This window comes from Diachasmimorpha longicaudata, chromosome 7 (assembly GCF_034640455.1).
Source record: "Diachasmimorpha longicaudata isolate KC_UGA_2023 chromosome 7, iyDiaLong2, whole genome shotgun sequence".
In the NCBI taxonomy this organism is placed as follows: Eukaryota; Metazoa; Arthropoda; class Insecta; order Hymenoptera; family Braconidae; genus Diachasmimorpha; species Diachasmimorpha longicaudata.
In genome coordinates this window covers 3754194-3776061 of record NC_087231.1, presented here as the reverse complement: position 1 = coordinate 3776061, position 21868 = coordinate 3754194, and the positions used below count along the sequence as shown (strand labels likewise).

Sequence of the window (21868 nt, the reverse complement as noted above, 5' to 3'; positions counted from 1 at the left end):
TATTTCTCTCTTCTCATAATTTTTCGCTGATTTTTTTTTCCTCTGTGTGTTCAACAACATCAAATCCACTCCCTCTTCCATTATTTGCACTACCACCCGCACGTTAACTCAACTCTCCTCAATGTTATTCGAATCCATCCAACTTCTTGCCAGTTCCGTCCAAAATATAAACTCAACAACACCCATCAAACCGCCGAACCAAAAAATGCATAAACAAATAAGGACGACGGCTCCAGTCTTATCTCACCGAACGACGTGTGCATGCGTTTATAACCACTTCAAAAAAAGATGAAATCCAAGTAGGGAAATGCTCACGCGTGGAATCTCCGTTGAGTGCATTCTGGCAAATCGCCCAGTTTCCATCGTTATTTGCCACTCGTTCATACATATGAACTCTTGGCAGAACCCTATTGCCCCTCCCCCACCCCCTCAACCCCTATTCCGCACACTCCCACTTTTTTCATCTGCCCTCAAAACCCCTGTGGGAGTAAAACTCATCGGACACACCGCAGAGGGTCTGCGTAATTTTCAAGTGCTTATCACTCCGCCCATGATAAATCTCCAAGTTTCTCGCCTTTCGCTTCATCAAAAAAAAATCATGATTCCTCTCTGGAATAAATATTTACGCAGAACACGAAGCTGTGGTGTGTAGGCGTAATCCTGCACAATTCCCACTGCATCAGTTACTAAAAGTATGTTAATGAGCACCATGTGGCTGTTTAACACCTGAAGGAGTTTATAATCCTGATTTATTAGCTTTGCCTTCACCACGTGCCAGTTCGAGGAAGGGAAAGTTTTAACTTTGAAGGAAATTCGTCTAATTTGCAGACAAAAAAGTCTTCATTAGTTGTGGATGCAGTGACATTTTGCAGTGACGCAAATCCTCAGTTCTCACATGTTGTGATGAAAAATAATGTGCGACACTTGTGGGAAAAGTGTTCTACACTATTTCATTTCTCATGTCAAAACGTACAATTCCAGTTTCCGAAAAATGTCTCTTAATGTGAGCGCTTTGAGGTATCGAAATGGAATTATCAGTGTAGTACATACTTTTATAGATAGGATAATATTCGAATAAATTCGTTGTACACTTGTCTTGGATGAATGTAATTGGCCTTGAAATGTAGTGAGGTGTTTCAACAATAATGTAAGAAATGAATATCTCCCACTATTTAATTATACGACACGATCTTTACTCAGTTCTTAACATATGCGTTCTTTAATATCCAGAACTCCACAAAGTGATTACTACATTATATTTAATTAAACCCAATGAAACATATTCGATATAATCAATCATCAACTAACACTATAATTCGGACTGAAAGGATTATTACTAAACTTAGCCGTTCCCAAAAATTAAGAATAGTTTCCTGCAAATCCAACCCCTCCAAAACGTAGGAAAACACCACTACGAGTAGACCTGAGCAAAAAAGATCACAGAAGCACAGAAATTGAAAATTATTTAATGATCAGTACCCGGAGTAGCTTGAATTCATCATAAAAAAATATCATAATAAAAACCATCATGAGATGATGGTAATCCGATCGTTCGACTTTGAGTTTCTATAATGAAGCTTCAGGATGCTCATCGCAAAGGGGAAAAAAATCAAGCCAACTCCACCCCCTCCAATGTCAACTGTCTTTCACCTTTTGAAAGTCTTCATTGCAATGCCATTGGAAGGATCAATCGATATTCTTTGAAAAGCCTTTTAACTTATGAAATCCCCTCTTTCGCGGATAATATAGATGTCTATAGTTATTATCATCAGACTCCGGGGATCTATAGATATTTGGATATGTGGAAGGAGGTGGGGTGAGGGAGGAGGAGGAGCAGGGGGGGGGGCTTTTTGCATGAGACGATTGTTCCACAAGTTGAATTCAATTAAGGCGAGAAACCTCTTACCCATCCGTGAAAAGAGGAGCTCGTGGTTTCTCACTCACTCTACTTCCCTTATCAAACTCCCACTCCGTACAATTTCTACCCCGTTCCATTCTCCCACTCTCACCTCCAAATCTCCCAGTAAATTCCATTGGAAACAAAGGAAGGAGATCTGCAATTACACGATCTGCTGGAGCGCTATCTCAGAATATCCTCCACTCGGCATTTGCATTGACTGGGGGGGTTGGAAGGTAGGGGGATGGTGGGGGGGGGAGTCTATTTCGTCTCTGAATCAGGTGCCTCTTCATTAGTTTCATTAAATAAGGGAGTTTAAAATTTTATCTGTTCTCACGTTTTCTCTACGATTTGGTTATCATCTTCGTTATATTTTACTGAATGTGATGAGAAGGAAAACAGAAGGGGAGACGTCCTCTGGGGGATGGTTCAAAGCGCAAATGAGATGGGCCCGGGGTTTCCATTAACACGTCATTCACCGGCCTACCTGCAACACGTTAACGATCTCAACCTGTCTTTTAGGATCTAACGATGTAGTCACGGGATATTGTTTTTCTTAGGATGGTGCAGTGGATGGGAAAGAATACGGAAAGTTTTTAGTGGATTGGGGTGGGTTTAGGTAACTGGAAACTTTGTTGTAATGAAGTGAATTTTTAAATGGTTTTAACATTATTTCTTTGCATGTTCACTGGTCAGAAGCGAAGGAATTTAATCAAGATGAGATTTCACATTCATGAAGAGAAAAATTATTTAAATATTACGTGCCTGTTCTTTAATATGCCAGTTAAAATGGGAGTCAGTAAAAATTATGGAACAGTTACGCATTTTTTTATTGAACCTTCCATAGTTTTTCTGGAATGTTTTCAACATTTTCCTGAAGATTCACTGAAAAAGTGCGTAACTGTTCCGTAATTTTTACCGAATATTGTTTTGACTGGCAGATTACGGAATGGGCACGAAATTTTTCAAGGATTTTCCTCTCCGTGTGGAGCAGTCAGTTATGAATATTTTTTTTTTTATTACTTCGTATGATTTGAATCCTCCGGAATTAGCGAAAATAATGAGACGGTGAATTCGGAGAATAATTTGAGATGAGGTTTACAGAGAGAACATTTTTTAATTTCTTCATTTTGTTCCCTATTCCTCATTAAAATAAAAGGTCTAAGTAAAGACTTCAAGGGCGTATTTTCGAGTCGGCAACAGCAGAAGGAAAAGGATGTGTCGGCTGTTTAATTCCCCGAAAAGGACTAAATCCTCATCCCTCCCGCTTTGACCCGTGCAGGTTAATTCGGGAAGGTACCGAGGGTGGGGCAAGACATCACCATGGCGTCATTGTCACCCCCCGTCGTCAGGGGTGGGCCAACAAGTTATCAAGTTCTCATACAAGAAAAGCTATTACTGAATTAACAATTGTATTCAACATTATGAATATTCTGAATTCGCGAATTTCCACGGTATGCGGAAAACATTGTGAATTATGTTTTCATGCCTGGTATTAAAACTTTTCGGTGAAAATTAAGCTCCCCAATAAGTCTCCCAGGGCTTTGCAAGTTTTGGGGGAGGGGAATTGCGACAATACTGTCAGATTTATCAAGCTAGATAAAGTTATAATGGTAGCCATCTTTTCACTTCTGAACATTATACTTCATTAGCCAGGTTTCAGTACTCGGTAAATTAGCCGCACAAAGGAACGCCTGAATGTTCCTAAAATTTAGAATTTTCCGTTACTGTCAGTGTCGAAATATTTTTTTTATCACTGGTACTACGTTCACCCCATGTCGAAAAGTACCTTTTTGTTTACTTGTAAACAAAAAGTAAAAAATTGTAAACGACAAGACTTTTCATTTACTTATAAACGAAAAGTAAAAAATTGTAAACGAAAATACTTTTCATTCACTTATAAATGAAAAGTAAAAAATTGTAAACAAAAAGCAAAAAATTGTAAACGAAAAGATTTTTCGTTGACTGGTAAACGTAAAAATGACAGTTCGCCACTCCCTGAATGTAACATCACTAACAAAAAGTATAGTTCAGATACACGTGGGACGGGGTGTTTTAACTCGTGTGATTGGCATCCCTCGGCTTCGCGTCGGACCGCCAACTTCACACTCGTTACCATCTCCTCGCACTTGTATCGAAATATACTATTTCGAATCTTCAGAAAAATTATTCCAGCTCTGCATTATTGGGTCAACGATTTATCGGATGCATTCCCCATTGCCTACATAGGTTATCAAATTTATTTTAACATAGAGAAATACTCTAGTATCACAAGCAAGTTTCTAGCACAAGCAACGGACCATAAGAAAAAAGGTGCCAATTATTTTTAATTATACTATAGACAATCTCCACACCCTGGGTACAAGCAATGTAATTTACCCAGAGAATCTATTGTCAGTGTCAATCGTATTAGAGCAAACCATTACCATCTACGAGGTAATGTTTAATTAATTTGTTTCTTTGGATTCCAAATCCGATGAACCAAATCCATCGATTATTGCCGACGTTGGACTTCTTCATGAGAAATGTTGCATCAGACTTTGAATTTTTATGATGCCATGAAAATTTTACTACACCGCATAGTAATTTTTCTCAGCCTTGCAAGTTGCGCTGGAATTCCAAGACAGCACAGTAATTTTTATCGAAATGACACTCTAAAAATCGTCAGATTTTTCTCTCCGTATATTAGTCATGAGATGGCTCGACGAGAGCTATTCATACTCCCGGCTTGGGATTCCCAAGTACCATCGATCCTTCGTGGACAGCGAATCTTTCACCTCCGAAGCTGATTGGCGTCTTTCAACGACTCTCAAGCCCTCGCATGGCATTGCATGCCCCTTCACCATAGGTTGCCTTGTTTACTCCAGGGTGACTCAAGTAGCACGTCGTGTAAGCATCGAGTGTGTACCCTGGGTTTGTGGACCACTGTACCATACATCGCTCCATTGGAACTTGAAAATCAATGGTATCGATATTGTACACATTGTTTACCCGAGAAACAAATAATTTCACCCCATTCAATGAGACGATTCTCCTAATTGATGAAGCTTGAGAGTAACTTCTATTTCCCTTATGCTGCACTTTGTCCGACTCAATTTCCCTTTTCAATATTTGCACAGCATCAGGAGTGAGGGAATTCTCAGTAATTGTATAATGCACTTACGAACATCTTCAGACTGGAGATTCTTCTTACGTTTACCTAGCTGGAGGGGGATTCATTAGAAATCCGCGGACCCTTTCACTTTTAATTGGATAGTTTTACCGAGAAATCAGTGGCTAACCGACAGTCACAACTGTAATTGAGTTTTTTCGTGGGATTTCTTTCTACTGCAGACGGTGGCCTTTGGAGATCGATGTTTTTTCGTTGAAATATGGAGGGATAATCTCCAGAATTGAGGGTCGCAGCAGCACTGGATCCAAACGATAAAGACAACTCGTGAAATGAAGAGGGATTAATCAGTGGTGATAACACCTATTGTTTACAGCACTTCATGGAAAAAATTCTATTACCATATTATCCAAACTACACTTAGGTTTTCATTTATCACTGATCTTATAGTTTTGTGATAACTACTAAACTGAATCTACCATAGATCTCCTGTCTCATAGCGCTCTATTCCGGCGAATTTGATATATTTCCATGGAAAAAGAATTTTCCCCGGAAAAAGTCGGACAAAAAGCTCGAAAATGGTCGTCTGATGGCCTAATAATTTATTATGAAAGATCGTTTGTGAACGAACAGCCGATTTTTCACCCTCCAACGCCAAAGGAAAAAGTGAAAGAGGGTTTTTAATGTAACACGCCTTCCATTCCGATAGAAAGCTCCACCGTCACATGGGATGAAGAAAGGCCACGGGAACATATGCGAGGATAAAGGCCCGGCTCTTCTGTCCTTTCCCAGCTTTCGTCAGCCATCAACCGCTGGATCTCGAGCCCCGAATGACGAGGGATTTTACAACTTACCTGATTCATATAGGACCTCACGAACTCCATACTCTGATCGAGGGCATATGTGTCACTGCTGCATGAGTCGAGGATCAATGCGCCAATTGTTGTATTCGGCAATAATTCCACGTTTTTGTTCAACTCGTCCAGGGCAAAGAGCATGGCCTCTAGACGTTGCACTCCCTTCTCCTCTTTCACAGCCCCACAAGGAGATTCGCCACTCATGCCAGCGACCTGAATGTTACAAGTGAAAGGAAACATTTATCAAATACTCGCTTTGTCAATTGACGGTACAAAAAATATCTAGTTTCGAGTAATATGAAATACTGGTACTGAATTTCAGTGGAATTTGAAAAATTTCAGGTCAACCCTTTGAGAATTTATATCAAGGGTCAGCTTCACTCAAATTTCACAGCATTCTGTTGTTGATTTTAAAAAATGCAATCTAGTGACAAAATGACAGGAAGTGTAAATTTTAAATCCTTTGTTCATTGAAATTTGATGAACAATAGTAAAATTCAGATGAATGTAGTATCATATTTTCAATGATTGAATTCGCAAAGAAATTTTCTTATTCTGGTGAAAAGTTTTTATTCAAATTTCAAATCAGGAGAACTATTTATGAGAAGCGACAAAGCATAACAAATAATTCTCTTTAATTATAAAGCCATTCCATCTGGATAAATAATAGCTCAATGCAACGTACTTATAACGGTACTTTAGATCACTGTAGTGAGCCCATTCGTCACGATAAAAATTAATTATTCCGGCTGTCATTTGTACGAACAACGCTCGGCCGTTTCCAGGCACTCAGAAAAAGATTGCATATCCCGTCCCTTGTATATTCCCTCCAAACAAACAACTTGCTCCCATTGTTATGTGTAACAAAGTTTCTGCTAATATCCAACCCCACAACTTTTATCGACAATTGAAAAAAAAAAACTGTACGTCCACACAATTCTCTCGTTTACGTACATGCACTTGAGAAGGTTTAGCAAACAGTTCCATAAATTCAAAGTTTAACTTGTGAAACATCGAGGGAACATATTTACATGCTCTCGGAGAAAGCATAAAAGTGATACGTAGAAGGAAGAATATTGGTACGAAGCTCATCCTGACCTGTTCATGCATTGGGAATATTCCACCGAAGATGACATCACCGTCGATGCGTATGAGTTTCGAGGTGTCTTCCTCAATGTGCTCATCGGACTCTTTGTAGCAATCAGAGAATCGCAGGCAGATACAGAGGTAGATCCATAACAGGACTTTGCGGGCTCGGATGGAACTCATTGATGCTGGACGATCACAATGCATCGCCATTTTTACTGCAATAATTTATAAAATAATAAAATTATGGATTTATTCAACTAAAAGGTAATAAATTTTCCAAACTCATGACTATCGAATAAAGTGAATATTTTCAATATTTTCCTGGACTTGCTCTCGCTAAGTGGCTTAATTTTACGTGAACTCAATATAATTTCCATGGAAAACTGTATTAACATGAGTTTTGCGGTTTTTTTCACCCAACTTCAATGGGCTACACGTGAGTTTTGAATATTCAAACTTTTTAATCCTATAATCTTCGCAACATGTGAATATTACCCCGGATTAATAATCCCTTGAAGGTGTAAAACAAAAAAAACTTCCCTTTGAACTCTTTCCCTTTCTCCCGGATTTTTCCGCCTCATTAATTCCAATGGAGTCTGTCATGTTGTTCTGTCATAAAAACGCATACAGAGGATGTAGGAAAGTAGGGACAAGGCAGCAGATGTGCATTTCCTGGAGACTTCCCTAACCAACGAGCCGGAATTTTCTAGTGGCCTTACAAAAATTATACTCACTATAATCAAGGCAAATGTAATTTTACCAACCAGAGGTAAATTTGTATTTATGAAAGCCCGGGGAAAACTGGAGAAAAGCACTTTTGAGTATTCTCCGTGTAATTAGCCATCCGTCAGATTAATTCCAGTTTTCTGCACAATCTCAACTTTTTCCTTGAACATTGCGCTCCCTTCCACTACCATTTTCAAATGTATGATTTTCAACCCCTTGACATGCAAAATTTACACCGGATTTAACCGAGTGAGAGTGAACACGGAATACATGGGGTTAAAAGATGTCAAAGTGGTTTACAACCAGTGCTATACAAACACCGGTGCCACTGTGATTAACCTCAGACCATTCCAGGGCACTGAAGCCTCTGTCGTCACGTGTTCTGTGATTTCCAATTCTGAATTTCATGGGGAGCAATATTCGTAATGGGACATTAGCAAATATGTAATGTATAATTTTGATGGAAAGTTTACGATTCCGGACGCGGAATGAAAATTCAGCTAAAAATTAGTCAAGTAGAAGGGTAATGGTAGGACGAAGGGCTGTTCGTCCAGGGTGAGAGGTCTGACCCAAAGACAAGGCCCTTTTGTCTATTGAGTTGTCCACGTGTTGAGTTGTTTAGGTCATAAACGGCCGAAGTGTTTACCGTATTTCTCGGTGACGTTTACAATGGGTCACTTGTTCGAGCTAATGTCAAAATGTTGCCCACATAATAAAAAAATTTAATGTGAAATTCTGGAAAAATTTATTGAAATTTCAATCTTAAGTAAGAAATCAAATTTATTAACATTGTTTTTCTTTTTGGGAATTTTGCATATTTAGACTTTCACTTCCGACCGGTGGGTAGAACCCTTTTCCCTTTTTTCCAGCTGTTTCACATTTTTTCGTTGGAGAATGGGCCGGGGACCGGCGAAGTTCCAAGAAATGCACAAGAGTTTTGCAAATATTAGCGTCCCTTCGTAGTCTAATTTCTGAAATACCATGGGTGACTAATTTTTGAACTAACTGTCAGTTCGTCCCTAGATATTAGCCATCAGGTGGGCAACTTTTGGTCTCCTGTGGGACTTAAAAATATATACTTTGTTATGTGTATGGATGGATGAGCATTGTTTATGTCACATGAAACTATTATTTAATTATGTGTTGTAGAGTTAGTTCCCCATTAAAAATTTTATTTTTCAGTCACGATTTTTTTGAAACGCGAATCGGAGCGAATGTCGTCTCAAGCTCGCGGCTGATCATATCGTTGATCGAAAGCCAACTGATGTGGCAAACAGTCTTGGTCGGTCTTGGCAAGACTTCGGAGCAGAATAATTGACGGAGACACTTGTTTTTATAAAATATATTTCATTGAAAAAGAGCTTGTCAGATGGATTTCGAAAGATACTTAATCACGATGAGTTGCCTTTCTTTGAAATTTAGGGTGATTTCTCGTCGTCTGTTCTGCGTCACCGCCGACAACTTTTAATCCATCAAAGGAGAAGAATTGTGTTCTTCGTTCTAAGAACTCTGTACACACAGAGAAAGACAATTAACAAAAAAAAAATGACTGAAGACGTCAAGTAATCGTGGAGCGGAGTCCATTTTCAGAATTTTCGCACGACGAATCGTATTTTTTTTCCATTGGCCCAGAAAATTTTGCTGAACATGGGTTTTTTTTCTGCTAAACGTAATAATGCATAGAATAAATCCAATAACGTGGGGGAAAATATTCAATGGAAATTGCGTATCTTTTCTGTTATTCGGAAGTAAAAATGAGGTCGGCGAAATTTTGCCACGACATTCCCCAATTTTTACCTCGGGCGACTGTAAAAAAATACGATACTGTCACGTAAATTCACCAACTCCCTTCCGTAAATGGTGAGTGAACGATGGTTCTGTAATTTTTTAGGGAATATCTCTCTCCCGGAACCCGTAGAATTTTTCCGTAGTGAAGAAGGATTTTGTACTGAACGAATCGTGAAATATCCGCTGTAAATAGGTATTTTGGTATTGATTTGCATTTCGCTATCGTTTCTCAGAAAATTCGAGAATCTTTCTAAAGTAACCTTTCTCTCTGCGAAGTGGAAATATCAGTTTAAGGCGAAATATTAATATTTTTGCAATTCAGTTTGCAATTTTCAAATTAAATATGTTGTCTGATTTTGAAAAAATTGTCATATAAATCGGACAAACTCGTTAGTGATAATTCTATTATACGGAGAGAAAAATTCTTGAAAAATTACCTGTCTGTTTAGTAATCTGCCAGTCAACACAATATTCGATCAAAATGACGGAACAGTTACGCACTTCTTCAGTGAGCTTTCAGGAAAAACTCCAGAACGTTCAAGAAAACGTATAGAAACTTCACTGAAAAAATACGTAAGCGTTTCGTAATTTTTACTGAATATTATTTTGACTGGCATATCACAGAACAGCCACGTAATTTTTCAATAATTTGTCTCATTGTGTAAACAACAATCACACGAAGGGACCCATCAGTCCCTCTTCGATCTAAACGTGAAAAAAGACAAAATAAAAATAATTAAAAGACCTCTGCGACCACTTCCATTGATTTTAAGAAAAAAATCAGATTAAAAAATCCAGACTTTTCCATTGACACCTTAAACAAAAAGACTAACAGTGTAGTCACGAAATCAATCAGTCGAATGAATTTCATTAATTAATATGCATTAAAAAAATGAAAAACGACTTGACGTGTCCTGTTAGTTACCAGATGACTCATTCTCCTTCAATTTGAGGGAGATTTTCTCCCATCTCGTCAATGATACCACTAAAAAATATTCAATCCATCAGAAAGGAGTCTCCTCCCCAAGAACGTTATCCCCATCTTAAGAATTTTCCCCACAGCTCCTCAGTATCATGAATATTCCTGAACAAAAATGTCGCTGAGGTATTATCAACAAGCCTCATCTTCACCACTCGAGTGCTTTCATTTTCGTGGACATTATCTTTTCGTTCTCCACTTGAAAAATTAAATACAAAGTCACTTGGTGTAAAGTGCTGGCCGACAAATAGTTCCCATCAACTTTTTATATATAAACATTTTCACACCATTTTTACGACCTCTCCCAGCCATCTGGGCAGTAACATTCACAGCAATACAACACCGCGAGAAAAAAAAAAACTGTTATTGCTACTTCCGTTAATAATTCTTCACCTCCCAGCAATAATTCCTGAAAAGTAGTTTTCCACAGCGCGTTGACATTTTCTGGCATTTCACGAGCTCGTAATTCAGTCGGAAATCATTATTATATTAGATGAGGCCGACAGCTACGTTGTCCACTATATATTACCTTCTCGCCATTCCCCTAACGAGATTTGCATAATGAATCACAATCTGGAATTCTCCGGCAAGAGTGGCTCTATGGTTGGCGTTGAACTACCTTCCGACGGTGGGATATTTGATGAGCCCTGGATTTGGAAGGAATATTTTTCCTCTATATCATTTTTTTTTTTTCATATTTCTTATATTCGGCGATGGGAATTTTTCGAGATTGAAAGTACCATCTTGTGGGGAAAAATCAGGGATGATGGATTTTCTTTTACGTGACTAAAAAAAATAACAAATTTTTCCAGAGCACGTTTTCATATTGAGGGAAATATTTTACGTGTAAACTATATTTATTTGAGATGGGTAAATCATTTTGAATGGCTTGACGGGAATTAATTCCTATTTATCACTATCATATCATCATCATTTATCGGTATCGTCCCGGCTTACCACATGAATACATAATCTCCTTGTATGAATATACAGTAACGAAACAGATTTTTCAAAAAACTTCAACAAAAAACGAGTAGTTTCATAATATTCAATATGAAAATTGTTGGAATATTTGAGTAGTTCTTTCATTGTCCTACAACAATCACTCGACACCTCTTTTACTTTCTGGGAAACAGCTCTACTAAGGGACTAATTTACGATCGGTTGTACTCCGCTTTCGAGACGGTTTAATCCTAAACACATGCTGAAATTTCAACAACGGACTGTGTTCCTTCGAGTCATAAAACTGTTTTTCTTTTCCCAGAGAGCGTTGTCCCTTTGATATAGTTTTCAGTCTCTGGACAACGGTCCTCTAGCTAAGACGTGCCTTCCTCGTGCTAATAAAGAATATCCTATAAAGTATTTTCACTGTGTCTCTTAAATAATTTGTTCATTTACACGCATATTCCAATAAAAATCATTCAATTTTCATCACTTGCACTCAAAAAAAAAGTTAGAGTCATTCTATTGTCCATTGAAGGCAGGTACAGCTGTGGATGGATTAACTGGATGAAAACTGGATTCACCGGAATTTGTGGTCATCCCTTGTATGCAACGACACGCAGTAGGATTCTTGCTCGACGGTGAGAACGAAAATAAAATGGATTTAATTCCCAGACCTCAATTCCACCAATTGAACCCTCGATCCGGTCATTCCGAAATTCAGATTAAATTCTTGTAAAGTCCCTCAACATTGCCTCGTGCCCTCTCACATGGGACATTATGTACCTAACTCGTGGAAGTTGGCCGTTCTAACTTCGATAAAAAACCTCGGCAACATAATTTCATCACTTGAAACTTGAAAGTCCCCCGATAAAAATCCGCACTCTTAACTTTTTCTCCTCGTAACATTCGTCTACCTCATCCAGCCGTCACGTTCATTCCCCTCAGCTCGATCCATACCAATCCAAAAAATCACAATTGGTAATTCACAAAGGATTTCTTTCATGCCACGCCCGCCCCATCTATTTCGCCAAAAATGGGAAACTGAGGGAACAGAGAGGGAGAAACAAAAAACGAATAGAACGTGATGAAAGAAACTCATGAAAAATTTCACGACAGAATATTTCAAATAAATTCGTAAGTGCCGGAAAAAAATCTCAGGAAATGTACAGAAGAGGCAGCTAGTCTGACTCCCGTCAATCCTACCCGTATATCTCCCCATGACGTTAAGAAATGGGATATATAGAGACATGGGCATGTCAGTGGCATGAAGAAATACGAATAGACATTAGAATAGGTGGCTTTTTCACAACAGGATAACCCCGAGCTCGTCCTAGTAATTGGAATTGTTCTGAGAATTTGGATTAATGGGGGTGAATAGTTCTAGGTCTGGGAGGGGAAGTGAAAATTACGAATGAGGAAAATTGATCGGGAATTAGTTCGCTTAGTCGGAGAAATTTTATCAGAAATTTATGGGGATTATTGAGAGTGTTTGGTATGTGGGGAGAAAAATTAATGGTCTGTCCATAGCTTTTTTCAGTCCTTGGCAGTATTTTATAGTTTTTCTCCGAACAGCACTGAGATGTTTACAATAAACAAAACAGAGAGGAATGAATAAACAAGGGCTTTTTGTGAAATGGGTCTAGAGTGTGAAAGCTTTGGTCACTAAGGGCTAGTTCCTCTGGAGACATCAGAGCTTCTGCGTGCGATAAATAAAATATTAAAGTTCATTGTGGGGGGGAAAATTTATATTCATCAAAGACAAATGTTTACCGAATTTATTTTGAATATTAACCTTTTTAGTGAAAAATTTTACTACAATTGTCGAATCGTTTTAATCTTATTTAATAATACTCGTCCATAATGACATAGAAATTTTATTGAAAGATAAGGTAAACGTCCAGCTTAATTTAAAAATATAAAATATGTGTTGAAAAATCCAATGACGAAATTGCATAATTTAAAAATTAAAATCAGAACATATATTATTGGATTATGGTCAGGGGTTGTTTAAATAATATTCAAATGGTTCGACTATGAACTTTAATCCTTTATTTATCGCACCCAGAAGGTATATCTTTCTTCTATGATGTCTCCAGATCAACTCTCAGTGACCAAAGCTTTCACACTCTAGACCCATTTCACAAAAAGCTCTTGGTTATTCATTCCTCTCTGTTCTTGTTTATTGTAAACACTTCAGTACCATTCGGAAAAAAAATTATAAAGTACTGACATGGACTGCAAACAGCTATGGACAGCCGATCAATTTTTGTCCACACATACCAACCACTCTCACTAGATGTGTTTGGATAATTAGTCATTGATCACTGAACAACCTTTTTCTCAATTTTCAATCTAAAAAAGAAAACTATTTTTCCTTCATTTCCAGTTATTTTTCTATTCTCTTGACACCTACCAGAGTCAGTCTTGCGTTCATTCATTTTAAATTTGTCGTGTCCCCATTAAATATTTCCATACATGATATGTAGAGCAAAAAGTTTGAAGATCATATTCCCCTAAATCGAGCGACATGACACTGTCTGGGTACTGGGATGTTTGTAGCATACGCTAGTGTTGCACGCACCAGATACAAATTTCCATAACGAGTAGAGTGAACATTGGCCCACTGCACACTGCGCATGATCGCCTGATTTAACGTAGCGATATTGAAATATGGACCCACTCATGCATAGAGTTTATGAACGGAAAACAATGGGAATTGTACATTTCACGCGTGTGGCCGGATGAGTTTAGTGTAAGAACAATATGGGCTTTGATTCGTCATCCAAAAAAAATAGGATTGTGCTTTAAAAAATTTTATCTGATTTCGATTCCTCTGAATTTATTGAAAATCTTTAATTTCATGGAAAAATTAATGTGAATTTGCGAATTCGCTATTAACGAAAATTCTGTATAATCTGAGGGTGAATATTCATGCTCGCATTAGAAATTCAAATAAGCATTAGAATTTCCATTTTACCCCAGCAAAAAATTGCGAATTTCATTGAATTTTCATCTGAAATCTGAAATTTCATTGCAAAAAAAATTGCAAAATTCATTGAATTTTCATCTGAAATCTGAAATTTTTTGACTTTTTTTATTGGTAAATTAGTGAGAGAGCAAAACATTTGCAGATAGCTAATAACTATATAATAATGTAGGTCAATAATTCAGGTGGATAAATGTCGCATCCACCAATGTACTTTTTTTGCCAAAAAATAGTGTATTTTTTCATTGAATTCCAGGTCCCTCGGGGATTACCATTCACATATTAAGCCATCGCAATTTTCGGGTATTTTTATAAATTTTTCTTCTTGCAATCGCAAACCCGTGGAATTTCAATTTTTCCCAACAATGTAGGTTATTCCACGAATAACAACAACAATCGCTCATCATTAGAGATGAAAAATATCGCAACGGAGAGGGATGATATGAAAGCGGACTTAATCCCTCCAGTTGGGCAGATTCCAGTCGAAATTTCCAGGGTACGATCGATACACCTGTAACATCATACCCATCAAAATATTTATGAGATGCAATCTTCCATCAGTCAACAATTGAACTGATCCCCCAAGGGTCTTCCCTCGCTGTACAGAGAGAAAAGTCGATGAAAAATTAGTGTGCCGGACACTAGAATCGAAGTGCAATGGAATGTCTTTTACTCACACGTGAAAATTCCTATTAAAATCGTAAAATTAATAATTTATGATATGTGGCGTCGTAAAATTAACTAAACAACACTATAAAATGTGAAGGTCCATCATTTTTTACTTGAAGTTAAACGCAAAATTGATAGAAATCTTTTCAAAATTCCTATGTAGGTCAATTTATTTTGTTGGACCTTCCTTCATTTTTTACAGTTCCACACAGCAATTTTTCCATAACTCATTGTGATTGGTTAACGATGAACACCGAATGTAGCTGATTATTGCCGACGTTGGACTTCGTCATGAGAAATGTTGCATCGGATTTTGAATTTTCATAAGGCCATGGAAATTTTACTGAGTGGCCTAGTAATTTTTCTCAGGCCTGCAATTTGTGCCGATATTCTAAGGCATTGTGAGTTTATTTGAGGTGAAATATCAGAGTTCCCACTATATGATTTTGAGATATTTTTTTTCTTCTTTAATTTTCAGCGTATAATCTTTGATGTTGATTAATGTGGTAAATAATAAGGGATTGAGGATTGTGGATTTTTCAAGTATGTGAAGGGCTTGAAAAGTTTGTCGAGTTATTGGAAATTAGTTTTTATAACATTACTGTGTGTTTTGTAAAATTACTGTGTAATTTTTGTCCGAATGACACCATAAAAATTGTCAGATTTTCCCCTCCTATAGGACCCCCACATAGAATTCTCCTCCATTCGTCGACAAGAGGCTAAAATTTTCACCCCCTTATACCCGTCAACGAGGCAAACCTCCACTACTTCCATTCGCTTGAGTCCCCGTATATACTCCACTACCAACATAATTGTTCATCTCTCACCGACGCCGCACACAGATATCCACCAAACATGAAGGAAAGAGCGGAAAGGGTTTTTTTCCACCTCGAGAAACGAGCGACTGCACATTTTTAATCGACTTCAATTATTTCGTCACATCGAGTTCTTCCCCCATTCACCCTCCCCATCCCTCATTCCACTGGTCTCTCCATTGTACCATGTAGTCGAATGTGCCCCAATGTCCCCATATGCTGTTATGTAGGTGACCATTTTCTCTGGTCAGGACCAGAATATCGAAAATTGACTAATTGATTGAGATTCTGACGTGAGTAACGCTGACGTAAACTAGACGTCCCGGGTAAAAATTAATTATACAGGCTAACACATAGACGCATCACTGAGTTCGTCCCACACATAATATATCATACGTTGAGTTTAACCCAAACGTTTCACGCCTCGTCGTTGAAATTTCAAAATTTCACTCTCATTCCCATCACACGCTTTTCGACCCCAATTCGATTATCTTCACTGACCATTGAACTATCTCGATGACATCGTTATCCCCACGGGAGCGTGTAAAATCGAAACTCACTGATTTATGGATTAATATAATGCTTCGGTTATTTCAGGAGTTTCACAAAATTTTCAAGAAAATTCGCTCAGATGAAGTTGTTCCCTCAGAATTTTTTCAATTTTTTTTTTCCAGCTAAGTTTTGTGTTTCTCCTACGTTGACGGAGAGGAATTTTTCCGAAATTCTACTGTGAAGGAAGACAATGAACGTCTTCCGTGTTGATAATCGAATTTTGATAAAAACAGCAGTGTAAACAACGAAAGGGCCTTTCTGCATGAATAACTAGGAAATCGGGGTAAAGAGTTCGGCATTTTGACATTCTCACGTGGAAAAATAATAAAATTATGATGAACCCAGGAAAATGTGTTCGGGGTAGTTACTGTGATAGTCTCAGTAAATTTAATAAAAATAATAAATAGTTACTGGACCCTGCATGAATAACTAGGAAATCGGGGTAAAGAGTTCGGCATTTTGACATTCTCACGTGGAAAAATAATAAAATTATGATGAACCCATGAAAATGTGTTCGGGGTAGTTGCTGTGATAGTCTCAGTAAATTTAATAAAAATAATAAATAATTACTGGACTCTTCTCTGAGGTTGTAAGTATCAGGTATAATAATATAGGTACGGCAAGGATGTCTCCTGAACTGCTGCGAACGGATAATGAGCCGAAAGCAGGAAATTGTTTCTGATTAAATGTCAGAATAAATTGAAAAAATAAACGCGTCACTCAAACTTATTTATTGTTAAAATGATAATAAGGTGGAATTTAAACTTTTATGGAACTACACATATTAAAAAACAATGGACAATGGTTGGGAAGAGAACAAGTTCGACGGTCTTGTCTCGAAGCAGTCTTAACTAATAAATAACTCAGAAATTTTTCTTAAAGTCTATTGCCTTAGATTACAAGGGAGTGAGGGAAGAGGGTTGTTTTTTCTAAGGGAGAGGATAGAAAAAATTTAATTGGTCGAAAACTATTGGAAAGCAGAAACATGTGCCCTGGTCTGTTAACTAAACGAAAAGTATATTGGATTTTCCATTGAGGACTGAAGAAATAAAAAAAGGGAAAATTCGATCCGGTCTGGGTGGGTACGTTATATGACGAACATGACATGAGTTTTTTGGGAAAAGGCTGTCCTCTGAAGAAGTTTGAGAAAAGGAAAGAATTTTTGTACAAGGTAATTTCTACATGACGTCCAAAACGAGATAAATTATGATCTTTTATGACTTCTACATGCGAAAATTAAACCCAAAGGGATTTTAATAATTTCCAGTATATCAGGGAAAACCTGAGAAACATAAAAGGTCGTCTTAGTTTTTTTTATATATAATGTTCACGACCGAACAAAATGCTTTCATTCAGAAGCGAGAATTTATGTAAATATCAAAATTGAAAAAGGAATCACAAAAATCGTCATGCAAACGTAAAAGGAATAACATTTAAACGCGTGGGATGACTACATATAGTAACTACATATTTCATGTGAGGTGCATGTATACACAGTTTTAAATATTTATAAAGTATCTACACTGTTCTACCCACTTGAAACGTGTGAAATATACACAGTTGACATTGAATTACATCCGAAAAAATGTGGCGTGAGCCCCACTTCTAATGTTTTGTAAATTCAACCGTCTCATTTTATCGCATCCCGGATTTTCTATTCGAGATAAATATCATTGTATGCTTGTCCCTCACGAATGTTCTAGACAGTTCTCGAACATTCTACATAAAAAAATATTTACATTCACACGTTTCTCGAGGAAAACTCGTACTTAATCATTACACTCAGTCGAGTCCAAAAACTTGCGGAAAAAAATACTTCTCACTCATTTATTTTACTTTATTATTATTATTATTATTGGTATTATTATTTTATTTGAGGGGGGGATGAAGTGCAAATAAAACAAAAATTATTAATAGATATTTTTAAAAAAACTGTGAATGTGGTGAATAATTTAATAAAAGTAAATCCTTTTTTTTTAGGAATTTTTATTTGAAACCAAAATATGTCTGAAATAAATTAAAAAATTAAAAATTAAGATTTATTTTGGGGATATTTTTTCCGGGATTCGTACAACTGCTCTGTCGACTTGGGAAAAAGTTCTATAGCGGTCTCGTAAAAATTCAAAGTCGATAATGAGTTACCAAAAAATTGTGGTGTGAGACAGTAAAAAATGGAGGAAGGTCTAATAAAAAAATTGAGCTAGATAGAAATTTTTAAAAGATTTTTATCAATTTCTCAGTCAACTTCAAATAAAAAATGATAGATCTTCAAATTTTAGAGTTTGTTTTAATTGTTTTTTCGCAATTACGGAGCGGGCAAGGGAAATATTTTTAAACGCCAATATCTGTTTCTATGATATAGAAATCAATTTCCTCAAATTGATTTGATTGTTTCTGATTTTTCATTTACCCTCAAGTAACAAATGATAGACCTTCAAATTTGCTAGTGCTGTTTAGTAAATTTTACGAAGCCACATATCATTAATTACAAAATTGATGGCATTGATAGGAATTTTTATGTGTGAGTCAAAGACATTTCATTGCACCTCATTTCTATTGCCCGGCACAGTAATTTTTCACGTACTTTTTTCTCCGGGTACAAAACGTTTTCTTTCCGATCCTATTGCGTTCTCCCCTCGACAACGGGATTAAAGCCAACTATTTAATTGGCGCGCTGTCACTCCCTCACCAACTTTTGACTGGAAATTATTACGTGGAATCGATCCAACATGGAATGGGTGTCAACCCATAAATTCCCTCTTTCTTCTGTTTCCGTAGATCTCTGTTTGCACTGGATCCGGTCTTCCTTATGTTTTTATTTCCCCCTTCTTTTCCCCGTTCATTCCTCATGCCACCCTCCAGATGAACCGCTGAAGCACCGAGAAGTCGGTGAAAACTTCCAATCGACGACATTTTGGCAGAATTCCACGAGCAATAAATCCCCCTGAGCTAGTCTTAGAGCAACAGATCGTTCGACAGTGATGAGATTAATTCCCGAATTTGTCGAAGCCAGAGATAAACTTTGAATTTTATCGTCGTTCGTCTTCATGACGGATACTCGCTTCATTGGACTTCCCCGAACGACCAATTAATGATTTTTCATTCACCACTGAATTGTGCAAATTTACGCCATCGAAAATCCCGTGATGTCATTGTATAATAATTCAATTAATTAATTCTCAATGCGATTTGTAATCAGTGACTTGACTGGTGAGTAATTCCACTCGCTGGGTGTCCACTGGACCCATTTTTGTCAACCACTCAATTATTGTCATTTATTAGAAATTTTACGATCACATATTACCCCGGTACACGGAGGAAATTATTCATTAAAATTTACGGACTTCGTTTACACGAACCGAAAAATTCTGCCAATAAAAATAATATTCGCTAAAAATTACCGCATAATCACGCACTTTTTCAGTAAACTCAGGAAAAAATCGAAAACATTCCAGAAAAATTATGGTACGTTCAGTGAAAAAATACGTTACTGTTCCGTAATTTTTTCTGAATATTATTTTAACTGGCAGATCACGGAACAGTTTCAATTAATTTTTCTCTCCGTGCAATGATTACACAAGTAATTAGTAAATATTAAGAGTCGGTAGCGTAATTTATCCGAGAAAATTCAGATGAAAATTCCGAAACACTCCGAAAAAATTGCGTAGCACTTCCGTAATATTTTTCTTAACGAAGAAATATGTAATTTTTAGTAAATATTTGTCACCGTGGAAATTGTCACTCGTTTCTGTTCATCTTTTATTAAACTAGTGCACAACATTCTCGAAATTGATCGCTGTGTAGAGGTATTCACTATGGTGCAGCCCTTGTTGAACTTTAGTATCCATTTGTTCTGTTAAATTACCGCAGAAGCAACCAACATCCCTGGATATATATATTCCATCGCCCATGGGCCAGCGGTAGGCGAAGCGTACATGCATTTCCAAACGCAATTTTCGTAATTCTGGACTCCTGTGACGTCTGACAAATACAGGATTAACACCCGAGGGGTTGCCCAAGTGTTTGTGCATAATTTTTTAATCTGGCAAATGACATTTTCCTTCTATACGCATTTCTTATCCCACTTTTACTTCGGTCCATTGAATAAAATGGGGACTGAGATTAGGGGTTTGTGAGGGGAGAAAAATACCCGAAATTTATTAACATTTATGAAATTGCAGAAATTAATTTATGAAAATGATTGTCTCATCAAAAGCAAGAGGGGACGAATGGAGCTTTTTATATTATTTTTGGAATGTTGGCAATTCATTCGGTTTTCACTGGAATGAGATTTTCTTTCTCATGGAAAGCCCTGTGTCCCTTTGTGACGAGCATGGAGTGACCTCAATTGGGAAATTTGTGACTACAGAGAGGAAAAAAATCTAGATTGCTCAGCAAGACTCCACGAATTTTGAGAAATTTATCATTAATTACCAGAAATTCCCAATTCTAGACATCTACACACTCCAAAATTCGGAATTCAAATTAAGTGATTTCATTATCAATCTGTCATGATATCATCACTAATTTCCACCAACATAATTAGTTATTCCCAACAACAAAATTACTAACTTTCCGTACAGTAAAATTGACCTGTCTTAATTCACAAAAATTTATAATAAAAAATTAGTGATAAAAATCCCCGATAATTACTGACAGAGCCCTGAAAATACGAGAGATAATCTCAAAAATCAAAACCTTATTATCTCCATACGATCACGAATCAATTAGCCAAAATTCCAGAATGTCCATTTTACCCCGCCCCTGATTCTTCCTATCAATTAAACCCAATAAATTGATCGCTCTCGATATCGGAATTGGAAACACCGAGGTATTCCTCCCTATTTGAGCATTGAATTGATCCATCAAGTTTATCTCTTCCTGGAAATTAAAAAAATTGTCCAATTCATCTGAACGAATACGAAGCTAATATTGACACGGAAGATTGGAGGAATGATCACAGGATAAATGTAGGAAATTCATCGGGACTGTGAATTATTTCTCTCCGGAAAGTTCATCCGGATTTTGGCAAACACAGTCCCAGGAGGTGAGTCGAATGTTCAATGAAAAATAATACTTATTACACATTCTCCCCCAAAGTGCAAGTATAAGTAATGAATAATTAATGTATTCCGTGATTACACATCTAGAACGTACATTTGACCGGAAGTCCTATAGTCCTAGGGACAGCATTCGCTGAAAAGTTTCAAAATTTCAAATTTTAATTATTTCACTCGCAGTTCATCGCGTCACTGACTAATTTATCATTTTCCAAGCGCGAAAAATACTGTGGGGTGTCGAAAATTTCTGAAAATGGGGTGAATATTATGGTACATTTGGGGACCCTGACCACGGCACCCGACCACCGCGGCTAAACTGAAGTCCCGCTTCAAGTATATGCTCGTTTTATGAATTCTTGTGGACTTGCGCAAATGGTATAAACCTCATTGCAATGC

The 21868-nt window shown here is 37.2% G+C and overlaps 1 protein-coding gene across 3 annotated transcripts in view; it reads right to left on the bottom strand.

Moving 5' to 3' along the window:
• The window catches only part of LOC135164881 (metabotropic glutamate receptor 8-like), a 76485-nt gene extending 54719 nt beyond the window's left edge, over positions 1-21766 (bottom strand). For 2 of the 3 annotated variants that reach the window (XM_064125646.1, XM_064125649.1), the window contains exons 1-3: positions 21570-21766; positions 6962-7167; positions 5861-6076 (exon numbers count right to left, since the gene is read on the bottom strand). In XM_064125646.1, the coding sequence (XP_063981716.1) occupies positions 5861-6076; positions 6962-7162 (417 nt within the window). In that variant the 5' untranslated portion in view covers positions 7163-7167; positions 21570-21766. Of the gene's footprint in view, positions 1-5860; positions 6077-6961; positions 7168-7716; positions 7893-21569 lie in introns of those variants that run through there. The other variant, XM_064125648.1, reaches the window with a different exon arrangement.
• Positions 21767-21868: the final 102 nt, after the last annotated feature.